Genomic DNA, 12,015 nt, shown 5'->3' on the forward strand with positions numbered 1-12,015 from the left:
CATTTCTTTCTCATTCTCCAAGAACCTCTTTCTCTAATAAAAATTGAAAATAGATGTAATGTTAAAAAAAAAAATTAATGAAATGGATTTATAAGAGGGTTCGCATAGGCCTCAAGTATCCATTCATGTTCTTTTTTTAATTTATATTTCTCTATTAATTTACTCTTGAAAATAAAATTGAAGCAACATTACTCAAAGAGAAATAAAGTGTGTTAATTTTCTTATGTTTATTTCACAAAACTGATAGTGGAGGTTTGCTGTTATCCTGCGCCCCTCTGTTTGCCTGACACACCCACTTCAACATCCCACAAAGCGTTAGATCTGATTCCTCATTCTACATACCTCGTTCGTAATTGCTCATCTTTTGTCTGTCATGAGCTTTTGATTTTTCTCCTTCTGAACCTGAGTTCCGATCTCATTCGTCATGCTTCTTCGTGTATTGCGCTACACAATCGTTTCTTTGAATTCGAGGTGATTGGTGCATCCACAGGAGCTAACATCGTATTGTAATGATTCTCATGTCCTTGTTTATGTTGTTCAGATTGCATTGGATCAGGTTTCAATACGAAAGGGGCAATGCAATGGGCAAATTGCCGCAAGGTTGAGAAAGGTCAGTGGCTTTATGCTAATTATTATGTGGGATTAGCTACTTTTGATAAGTGGTCTCTTTTGAGAAATACTTTTTTGTACATTACAAACTACTTATGCGGTTCTCATTTTAACTATAATTAAGATGGTTTAAGAAGTATTACTTTTATGTCAGGTAATGTATTGCTTTTGAAATTACATAATGATTCTGAAGTACTTGTAACAGTGCATCAAATTATTTCAGGAATTCTCTTTCAAATCAGTAGCTGGAGTTGCTTTGGTTTGCTTGAATCTATAGTTTTAGTAATCTCTTGATTCATTTTCAGTTTTATGATTTTGCCAACCATAATGCATTCAATCTGCTGGATAGATACAACTCACGTGATCTTGTTTTTAACGATGATATACAGGTAACATTCTAGAAAAGCTTTTGGCTTATGCTCAATTTCTTATTTTAACTTAGGTCATTGTCTCTGATTTTTTTTGGTTATATACACGAATTCAGCTAGTAACAAAAGAAATTTCATGTTAGAATGAATGGAATACCAAGTAAATGTTTATAGTACTAAATATAAATGAATATGTAGAACTCCATAAAACTGCACCTTATGGAGTTATATTGTCAAACACTTCTTCATACACAACATTAATTGTTGTATTAGAAGGGAGATCGTCGTGGTTTTCTATGAGGATCCTTAGCCCTTGTTTGCTTTTGACTCTTGATAGCGCCACATATAATTGTCCGTGGCTAAAAACCGGTCTTGGAAGATATAACCCAACACACCCTAGTGTTTGTCCCTACGCTTTGTTTATCGTCATACCGAAGCAGACACATATAGGCAACTGCCGTCTCTGAAATTGGAACGGTAGATTTGTGTTATTTGTATTCATGGTCATCCTAGGAATCAGTACAGTAGATTCAGCTTTAGTCCCAGTTAGAACGGTGCACTGAATGACATGGTCTCCAAATCTCTTCACCGTCAATCTTGTTCCATTACACAATCCGTTGGACTGGTCGATATTTCTCATTAATATTACTGGGACTCCAATTTTCAAACTCAACTTACGCGGTGGCAGTCCTGAACAGTTCATCGCATTCAATACCTCGGGGGAAAATGCATCCAGTTCACTCTCAACATTGCCGTCTTCTTTGTATATTGAATCAGAGCTCAAGTATTCCCTTTCTTCTGTCGAGACCCGAGACAACATGTAATCATTGACCTTTCCAACCAGTTCAATCGTGGGGGCCAAAATGGATCTTTCCCTGAAGTATTCAGAGTTAGACATGTTACGCAACAAATCAGGGTAGGTATAATTGACCAAGTCTTCAAAACCGGTTTCTGAGTTTTTTATAAGGATTTCATCTGGTATTTGAATTTCTGATTCGCCGTTAACTGGCTGTCCGACCTTGCCATCACCTATAGTCAACAACCATTCTGAAAATTCTGCTATATCTGATGCACTTGAGCACGAAGATCCTTGCAGGAGTCTCATGTTCTTTGTCAAACAAAGAACTTCACAAAAAGGCCATAGATAGGATGAATTTATTGTTGCACTGATGACATCTTGCCTGGATGCCCTTGGAATTACAGATAAGATTTGCCTGAAATCACCGCCCAGAACCACAACTTTTCCTCCGAACGGCAAGCTGGAGTCATATCCTGGGGTGAACCTCAAAATATCTCTCAAGCACTTATCCAAAGCCTCGTAACACCATTTACTCATCATATGAGCTTCGTCCCAAATGATCAGTTTCGCCTTTATCAGCAATTTAGCATGAGGGCTGTTATGCTTTATGTTGCATGTTGAATCCTCAGTTATAGGTATGGGAATCTTGAACCTGGAGTGCGCCGTCCTTCCTCCAGGCAACAACAGTGCAGCAATACCACTTGAAGCCACATTGAGAACAATATCACCTCTTGATCGAATGGATGCTGAAAGCGCTTTCCAGACAAAGGTTTTACCCGTCCCACCGTAGCCATACAGGAAGAAAAATCCACCTTTGTTTCCATAGACGGCGTTAATTATTTTGTCATACGCATGCCTTTGTTCGTCAGTTATTGAGGAGAGACATTGGTCCAAGTATTCACTCATTTCATTCCTGTCGTAATTCAACTCCTCTACAATCAGTCTTTGTCCAACGTCTTCGACAACAATGCCTGAAGGATAAGGCATGGAAACAAAATTGTGCAGGCTCCTGCCATTGTTTTGTAGCATGTTCACAATCTCAGCGAGCGCCAGGTTTTTTTTCTGATCATCTGTTAGATTCAGTCCTGCAGACAGATAAATTAGATGAGTTTGGCAGGTTATCCGCAATTTAGAATGATCCAAAATGAAGGAGGCTTACCTGGGTAATCTAAGCGTCTTCTTTGTCTGTAGAGAATATCATCTGAAAGCTCTTTCCAGCACTTATCCCAAACTACCTCGGGATTTGACATGTTGTTAGACATCAACAACACCACAAACAGTCTTCTAAGATACTCTCCTGACCCCCAGAAGCTGGCCTCTTTTATTGTGTCTACAAATTCTTTGTCATCTTCTAGCAAACCAAGAGCACAACACGCATCCTTAAAAGTACTGTAGGTCACTTCTTTCACAGTGAGAATGTCTTTAAAACTCGTGCAACCTTTTTGAACGTTCAGAAGGATCCTTAAGTAATAGTCCTCGCCGCATGATGGAGGCACATGTGAAATTCTACCAATTGAGAAACCCTGTTTTCTAGGGCGCCATTCTCTTGTGTCGTCTTTCCAAACAAATTTGGTGGGATATTCTGAATAAGTAATGTCTTGTCCAGCCGCATAAAGTTGGTTAGCCTCCATCCAACCTATAAACTTGTTTTTCTTAATGTCGGCCTTTTCAATTGCATCATGTACTGTCTCACCGTCATTGTACACTACGCTTTGCTCACCTGGAAGATGGAATGGCAACCTCACAACTGGAGGCTCACTATAGTGCACTTCAAATCCAAACAATCGCTATGCCGCCTCACATGCAGAGATGTATCTGCAGTCATAGTAATTTTTTATTTCATCAATCACCTGGGATGGATTACTTGAATCCGAAGTTCGGTAAAATTCAGTCGTCACTCTGTCGTTGCCTTTATGGACATACTTGAAAAGATATTTTATTGCACTTGTCTGGCACGTGTACTCAACGTTAATGTGAGCTCTATATTTTTGGAGTAGCAATGGGTTGTATGGTACAACATATCTATTATCCAGCACAGTTTTGCCCTTTTTGACAGTCCTGCCATCCTCTCTTCTTCTATATTTAGGAAAACCTTCATCATCAATAATGGTCCTCGTCCTAAACTCTTTAGGAAAGAACTTAGAGCATTTTTCATTGTTCATACATGGTGACTTCAAATTTAGTACACTGCATGGTCCGTGAATCATATACTTCTGCACAGCCTCAAATAATTCAGGATTGTTGGTACGGTCTGGAATTTCTGCGGATATAACTTTGTCGATGTCTTCGGGGGTCTTGGGCTTGAATTTGGCATGGACAAAGACCAAAATGTGTGCGTGGGGAAGACCTCGCTTTTGAAATTCGATGGTGATTGAATCTGCAAGAATGATAGAGGAAGGTAATAAAAATCTGTGAATTGATTATAAATTTAGGCAAATGACATGATTTGTACATTATTAGATTTAAAAGTATCAGTAGGCTTACATCCACTAATCTTTCCGAACACTTTTCCGCTCTTCAAGTCAGCAATTAGTTCGTCCAACTTCATTTTGAAAACTCTACAAAGTATGTCGGGTCTATCCTCAGGCTTCAAACCTCGTGTTTCAACAAAACGTTTGACTTCAGGCCATTCTGGATTGCATGTCATAGTGATAAATAAGCTAGGATATCCGATATATCTACAAATGGCAAATGAGTCCTTGCAATTGTTGAACATGTATCTCGGCCCTCCAGTAAATGATCCAGGCAATATGATTCGCTGACCTGTTGCAGCTGCATTTGTTTCTCCACGGACCAAGCACTCGTGCAATCCCTTGTAACGTTCCACTCGCAGTTTCGGCTGTATTGTCCTATAATATCGCATTCTATCAGCTTCAACCATGGTATAAGAGTCCACCAGAAATTGCTGGAACAGTCTCCTAGATTGAAGAACAATAGGTGATTCCCCTTTTCTTTCTTGCAACCTATATGCAAACCACTCGCGCATGGCAATGTCATCCTTTTTTCTCATTCTTCCAGGTGCGTCATAATCTTTAGTTAAAATACCTCGTCTCCATCCATCCTCCCCGTATGGAAACAATAGTGGATATTGAAGTGAAAGAAATGACGGATATGTAGGGTCAATATGCTTGATCAACCTGGATTGTGTTTCAACAATGATCTCTCTCTTAACAGTAGCATCTATGTCACCCACCACCAACGCAGCAACTTCAGATGCTGTGGAAAGGTTATAAGTTCTCCCATCTTTGTCCCTCCGCCGAATTAACCTTAGCTTGACATTAGAAAAATCACCACATCTGTATTGTTCCCTAGCATATCTGTATGACTTAACCAAAGGGTTCTCTGCATCTAGCATGTTTTTTAAGTCTCTGACAATTAGCTCATCCAACTTATGAGCATCACCGCTTGGCCTTCAAATTAAAAAGTAATCGGTTAACATAAGGTGTTCAGAGGATACTTGTGTATTAAAAATACTATATAAGAAGATTGTAAATTCATAACGTTATGTATACCTGAGAGCTTGTATCCTATTAGCAACCTCATTTTCAGTGTCAAAAATATAAAGCTGGGCAAATTTGGGACTTTGACCAACTGGAGGTATGAGACTACCAATAGAATGGTAATTTTGTCCTCCGAGCAAGAAGATTGGAGGACCACGTCCATTGTTTATGTTTTTGTCCACCTTTCCAGCCATAGACGTGAATGCAAACATTCCATTGAACATCCTTATGTTCTTTAAGAAATGTCGGCTTTTATCAGTTTCATTTGCGTGCAAGTCTTGGAGTATTTTAGGTGCAGCTTTGAGCAATGGTAGTTGAACCTTCCCATGCAAACAGCATAGAGGAAATTTTGGTGTTCTTGTAGGTACTTTCCTTCTCTTTCTTTCATCATACCAGAACATGGCTCCGCAATGCTCGCACTCGTTAGTAGGATCTCCCATGTCCCACATGGCTTAGGTAGAAAATAAAAAAAAATGTTAAAAAGCTGTCATGTTATTAATGATTAAGAAAGCTATATTGATTATCAAACTGTGATACGATCACAGTAAATACCTGTTGCATGACCAGCTGCAGCAACGTCGTTCATTAATTCATCTGAGTTAACATCTGCAAATTTTAATCAATAGAAGAATATGATTTTTTTTTCTCACAGCAGCTGTCATTTTCATAACAAAGAATTATCTGTGTGCATAGAATAGTTAATTCCCTCACATGGAACAATTTATTACCTTCCAAATCTTCATTGTCAATTAATGGATCATCGTCAGCAGGTTCATTCAAATTTATGGCATCGAAACCAACGGGATCTGGAATGTGAATGTGGTAGTTTAAGGTCCAAACTCAATTATAGTTAAATATTGGTGTCAATGATGGTAATCAAGTTTATGCTTATGAATAGTTTGACACAATACCTTCATGTTCTGCTGGAGGGTCAATGTCATTTGCATTGTTGTTCACAGGTCGTCTATCAACTTGACTTGTTGAAGCAATGTTTGGTGATGTCGAATTGTACGAAATTGTTCCAGATAAAGTTGTTGCAGGAATGGCACCTCTGTCCATAGTTGTTGCGTCACTGCTTTGGCACAGGTAATACATTATCTGGCACCCTTTCCAATACTTACATATTTTGTTCTATAACGAATGACAATTTTTTGAATTGTAAAGCATAACTACTTACCATCTATTGATGTCTTGCTGTTGAGGAGATATGGTTGGCTCTATATAAATGTTGTTAGAACCCTTATCAAGCATATTTGGAGGACGAAATGATACTCCTAAATTGTTTGTGACAGATTCGCTAATTCTTTTTTTTTAACAATCTGCTTGCCTGCTGTCAGTGGTTCTCTGGAATAATAAAATCTCACAAAGTCATGATCTAAGGTTTTTTGTTGAAAGCTGTTTAAGAAATAAATGGTAATTGTTGTAATATAAGGTTACATTAGTGTTGTCTTCTCCCTTCTCTGACTTTCAATAGGGGACACATCTTCACTGAATGATGATCTCGCATTGTCATTGTTTACTTTTCTTGCTGGAATTTGCTGGCTAAAGTTAGTAATTGTTATTTTGAGTGACATTATATTCATGTATTAATTTTGTGAATGAAGTTTGAATGCAAGTAATTACCACTAGGATTATAGCCCGTTGCCGTGCGATGCACGGACGAACAATTCTATGAATTATAATTTTTAATTCAATAATTTATAACATAAATAGATTTATTTTAATAATGTTTACAGCTATAAAAAGATAGGTGATATTACATTATTCCTTAACTTCAGTGTATAGATAATACATGAACATTTGATTATTTAAAATGATTATATTTTATTAATCTGAAATATAAAACAAACTCGTTTCAAACCAATAACAGAATTTACCTAATTTGTATTTTTTTTCCTTAGTTATAATAGGAGAAATAAATTATAGTGAAGAAAAAGTTTGTTTTTAGAAAATTTAATTAAATTTTATGATATTTTTATTGAATTTTCGGATTTTATAAGTTTTTATTGTGATTTGATAGTTTTTATAAAAAAAATTATAATATTTTTCTTTAATTTTTACTTTTTTATTTAATCTAGTTATATCTTAGATAATTTCGGTAAATCTTTTAAAATTTTAATATTTTATGATAAAATTTCTCATATTTAGGTGAAGAAAAAGTTTATTTTTAGGTACATAAATGGTTTCTTTTTAATATTTTTAATATCAAATAATAATTAATTGGAAGTGACACATCATCAAATTGGCATGAGAATTAATCGGAGAGTGACACCTCATGAATTGAAATTTAGAAATAAATTAAGATAAAATCAAGAAATAAACAACCTAAATCCTAATCAAGTTTAAAATTTAAAAAAAGTATTTTCTTATGGGAATTAATGTGAGAATGACATGTCACTAAATCAGCCTGATATAAGTTTTTCTTTTCTAATATATATTGATATTGATATTGATTCCTCGATAAGTTTTTTTTGAGCTACTTTATTAATTATGGCTATAATAGGTATCATTTATTTTTTGTTTGTATCCTTTTATTTATGGGGGAAAATTTTAAATTAATATTATTTCTGACATTTCTTCATTTATTTATTAATATGTTATCCTTTTATTTTTTTCTTGATTTATTTTTGTAATTTTGACATTTAGATTTTAATAGAAAAAGAATGCCCCATCGGCTCAAACATTTTGTTTTTCTCTGGGGTATGTATGGACCAAACAAAAATATTCAGAATAGATCAATATGAATATAGTGGCCCATTTTAACCTTACCATCTTCTCATTTGGTCGAAAATCCTGTGTCAGATAAATGAAATTAAAACTGTTATGTTTACAACTATTTCTTTTAGTAGCAGCACTTATTAAGAAACTATAATTTCAGAAATTTTACAAAATAAAAAGATAAATGGTGTACAAATAACATGATTTACTCAATAAAAACAACATATATGATTCTTAAAACAAAGAAATACATAACATATGATATGTGATAAAATTCAGATTAAAACAAACTTAATAGGATAAAATAAAACATATGAAAGTAAAATATAATAATTGAACTCTGTGCGAGAAATAGACAAACAGAAAATTATATTGATAAGGAAGAAGTGATTCATGTGGATAGTGTTGCTCACAACATATTACAAAATAAATCTGCTTGTAGCACACATCTTCTAACTGGATAATAAACATATTAAACCCACAAATAAGTCAGACTAAACATAATGGATCGGCCCATAGTACAAAAAGTTGGCCTCATAACATAATCATATAGAGTCTGACTATACTAAGCTGCCCCATTATACAAAGAAAGGCATAGTCTTATATATTATAGCACTCAGTCATGAACTACATCATCATCATCAACCTTTAACTTCTGGAGTTCTTCAACAACATCCTCAGTCTTATCCTCAGTCTTATCATCATGTTCCACAACAACTCTAATAGACTCCTCATGGTCAAGTGATTCATCTTTCACAGCAACGTCATCAGACTCCTCATGATCAATACTCATAGCTCCAAGACGAACAATTGCTACTGAATGATCAATAGTCAATTCAGTTTTCTTCCTCACCTGATAATCATCAGAATTGAACTTAAGCTGATTATCATGGTTGCCATTATGAACCTCACCATCCAATTTCCTTTTAACTTGCTTCGAAATAACAGTGGTCTTGCTACTTTCGCCATCTCCAGCACCAGCTTCAGATTGGTTTCCATCATTACCTATGACCTATACAATAACACCCATTGCGATCAAAAGAGAAATACATGATTTCCTGAAATTTATTATCATTAAATAAAACTTTCTGCATAAATTACCATTTATCAAATAACATATATAATATAATATAATCTAATCTAACATCTACAATAATCTAATATCACAAATGTCATAATGTATCATAAGTTATGGTGTTTATTTCAAATCAGGACCAAAATATTTATTAAAACAATGAATTTTACAACATAATCTAAATAATAATTTACAGCATTCAAACCTCCAATGCATTGGGAATTGTTTCTTCAGTGTGAAATGCAGAAATGATCTCAACATCAGAACAGATTCGGAGAACCTGATAGCAAGGAAGTCCATTCAAGGTTAAGCCAACTATTTTGGAGACCTTGAACAAAAGTTCATTTCCTACAACTTCTCTTCAACTTCAGATGGATAATAAGCATCAAACTCATGCTTTATGACAGGACATATCACAGCAAAAACAAAATCACCGTTAGAAACAATTCTGAAATCAAAATGGCTATCTATCATGACAATAGACAATAAATTAAACACACCTCTAAATCAGAAAACACACGTTCAGGTGTGAGTTTCAGCAACTCCTGCACCTCTGAGTGATTTAACACAAATACAGCACTCTCATGACCATCAAAGACCTCAACATTTACCCGATACCTATCAAAGACATCAACCAACAAATTAATACAATTTTTCTTCTAAAATCAAAGATAAGAAATAGCTATATCTAATAACTACTAACTAATGACTAAATACCTAACATGAATTGCTTACCTGTGAATCATGGTGTAGAAAAACCGCTGGCAGGTGACACACTCATACACACCAGTCCGAACAATCAATTCTCCATGACATATACAAGATGGATATGTCCATGCTTCATTTTTCAGCGCAGCAACAATCCCGCCATGGACAATGTAAATAGCCTCCTGTGAAAACTGTAATATTTAACTTATTATCACTTTAATTTGGAATAAGCATAAACATACATGAATGACTATTAATCTACCTCATCAGATCACTGAGTTGAGAGATAGTTTTCTTTGGGTGCAAATTCAGCATTCTTGTCTCATATTAACTTCAAGAACACGAGGCCGAAGGAACTGAACTGGCTCATCAGTCCCGAATGCTCCCGCATAAAGCCTACACATACCCATAAAACAATCAGAAGCCTATACATTTTTGCAGCATTAACATCCTAAGAAATCAAAGAGTTTAAATAACCTGTTAGTAAATGAAGAAACAACCTCAAAGCTGGATTGACGAATAGCTTAGATGTGTGAGGAAGGGTAACGCATAAATAGAAGACCTAAAAACATAAAAATTAAATAAATTTCTTAGGAATATCAAAGACATACATTCACAATTTAGAAATATATAAATTGGCAAAATTGAAATAAGATTAATAAAAAAAAGGATTTAAAACAGGTTTAACAAATGAGGAAATTACCATTAACATTTCTAACTTGAATAAACTGAAGAATCAACACAGGCCTCTTAGTCCAATTAGAGCAGAGATTGAGCATCAGCAATTCAGCAAGTTCTCCCATATAAGAAACAACGCATAATACCCCTAATTTATACACATACAACGAAATTTAAACAATGTAGAACAACAAAACAAATTCAGAACACTAAAACTCCAGCAAATAGAAATAACGATCAGAGTATGAAGTACACAGAATCTCTAAGTTCCACAATCATCATTTTGGTTGTCTTTCCTTCCGTGACAAAACGCCTCACAGCTGATACAGATGATACCACCCCAATGAAATCTAAAAATAATCAAACAAGGTTCAGTAGTGTTCATAAAAAATATAGACAATGAGAGCTAGGGATAGTAAGTAACAAAATAATAGAAAGACAAACAACGCTAAGGAGACTAAGTTATAAATATAATAGAAAGACAGACAATGGTAAATAGACTAAGTTATAAAAATGATAAGTCATTTCTGCTATGTCATCATAAAAACATAAAAACAATAAAAGAACCACAGTTTAGATACATATACCTGATAAGTGTGAAAAGATTCCCCTGCATCTTTCTATGTATCCCGTATCGTAGAAACTCCAACCCTCGCGAGGGATGGATGTATCTCCAGATAGAGTGAGGATGGTACGTGTACTAAATACAAGTCGATAGCCATGACTTGTGCAGCGAAGCTCACGAGTATTAGGAATCACCTTAAACTTCGATATCTTGTAAACAAACCCAGTAAATATTTCTCCCCTGAGCCTATGATCTTTACACACGGAAGCTTGAATCTTAGAACCCTATATAAGTAAAACAAATGCTAAATTATTCTGCTCAATAAAAGGAAATGCAGATAAATTAGCCAAATACAGAAGCATATATGTAAGCATAAGCCAGAAATTGAAGACATCATAAATCATAATCATAAATCATAAATTATACAGTAAAGAAAAAGAAGAAAACCTCCTTGTCCAACAAAATCACTTCTGTGCAAGATTGAACAGTTGGAAGATATCGAGCAGGAGTGTTCCACATTGAAATAATGCGAACCTTCAAATTCCAAGACGTTTTGTCAAGATTAATATCCATGACATTATCAAACTCGACCACATCCACCAAATTGTTCACCATATTGCTATTCCTATTGTTATCCATACTTCAAGAGAGAAATAACAAACTCAAGGGAAAATATGAACCAAGAAACAATGAGAAAGAGTCTCTGCTGGTCACACAATCCAGACTTGCATAATGCACATTGCATAGTGGTATTTATAGTAGGAAATAATTAATTTTTTAATGCTTTAGTGTCAAGGACAACACATGCTGTCATAGTTCAACAATGGAGTAAGTAGAGTCAGAATGGATATGATGTATATCAAAAAAAACTTCAGTGAGATTAAGAAAAGGGTTCCAATGTCAGACTTTGGGAATTAGAATTTAAAATTGAATGGACAGAAACAGTAGAGAATGAACAGAATCAGTGAAATTTTCAGAGCAAAAAGTACATTAAA

General features: G+C 35.0%; 3 protein-coding genes across 3 annotated transcripts; all 3 read right to left on the reverse strand.

Moving 5' to 3' along the window:
* Nucleotides 1–1,386: 1,386 nt before the first annotated feature.
* Nucleotides 1,387–6,335, reverse strand: LOC130713188 (uncharacterized). The gene is made up of 8 exons (XM_057562978.1): nt 6,188–6,335; nt 6,005–6,082; nt 5,829–5,882; nt 5,289–5,727; nt 4,261–5,186; nt 3,627–4,153; nt 2,936–3,563; nt 1,387–2,861 (listed from the first exon to the last, which is right to left on the reverse strand). The coding sequence occupies exons 1-8, from the start codon at nt 6,333–6,335 to the stop codon at nt 1,387–1,389; spliced, it is 4,275 nt and encodes a 1,424-aa protein (XP_057418961.1).
* Nucleotides 6,336–8,346: 2,011 nt separating this feature from the next.
* LOC130715694 (uncharacterized) lies at nt 8,347–9,986 on the reverse strand. Its single transcript, XM_057565810.1, has 4 exons — nt 9,805–9,986; nt 9,570–9,687; nt 9,275–9,349; nt 8,347–9,006 (listed from the first exon to the last, which is right to left on the reverse strand). The coding sequence occupies exons 1-4, from the start codon at nt 9,813–9,815 to the stop codon at nt 8,611–8,613; spliced, it is 600 nt and encodes a 199-aa protein (XP_057421793.1). The 5' UTR covers nt 9,816–9,986; the 3' UTR covers nt 8,347–8,610.
* A 307-nt stretch (nt 9,987–10,293) lies between these two features.
* LOC130713147 (uncharacterized) lies at nt 10,294–11,883 on the reverse strand. The gene is made up of 5 exons (XM_057562943.1): nt 11,468–11,883; nt 11,043–11,304; nt 10,709–10,805; nt 10,481–10,603; nt 10,294–10,339 (listed from the first exon to the last, which is right to left on the reverse strand). The coding sequence occupies exons 1-4, from the start codon at nt 11,657–11,659 to the stop codon at nt 10,564–10,566; spliced, it is 591 nt and encodes a 196-aa protein (XP_057418926.1). The 5' UTR covers nt 11,660–11,883; the 3' UTR covers nt 10,294–10,339; nt 10,481–10,563.
* Nucleotides 11,884–12,015: the final 132 nt, after the last annotated feature.

This window comes from Lotus japonicus, chromosome 4, assembly GCF_012489685.1.
Source record: "Lotus japonicus ecotype B-129 chromosome 4, LjGifu_v1.2".
In the NCBI taxonomy this organism is placed as follows: Eukaryota; Viridiplantae; Streptophyta; class Magnoliopsida; order Fabales; family Fabaceae; genus Lotus; species Lotus japonicus.

Coding starts and splice junctions, on each gene's coding strand:
- LOC130713188 (XM_057562978.1), bottom strand. CDS start 6,335: ATGGACAGAGGTGCCATTCCTGCAACAACTTTATCTGGAACAATTTCG. Junction 5,883..6,004: donor TGACAATGAAGATTTGGAAG/GTAATAAATTGT, acceptor TAAAATTTGCAG/ATGTTAACTCAGATGAATTA. Junction 2,862..2,935: donor AAGACGCTTAGATTACCCAG/GTAAGCCTCCTT, acceptor ATCTGTCTGCAG/GACTGAATCTAACAGATGAT.
- LOC130713147 (XM_057562943.1), bottom strand. CDS start 11,659: ATGGATAACAATAGGAATAGCAATATGGTGAACAATTTGGTGGATGTG. Junction 11,305..11,467: donor TGATTTTGTTGGACAAGGAG/GTTTTCTTCTTT, acceptor TTACTTATATAG/GGTTCTAAGATTCAAGCTTC. Junction 10,604..10,708: donor GTGGAACTTAGAGATTCTGT/GTACTTCATACT, acceptor TGTATAAATTAG/GGGTATTATGCGTTGTTTCT.
- LOC130715694 (XM_057565810.1), bottom strand. Junction 9,350..9,569: donor GTGTGTTTTCTGATTTAGAG/GTGTGTTTAATT, acceptor CCTTGCTATCAG/GTTCTCCGAATCTGTTCTGA. Junction 9,007..9,274: donor CAATTCCCAATGCATTGGAG/GTTTGAATGCTG, acceptor GTTATTGTATAG/GTCATAGGTAATGATGGAAA.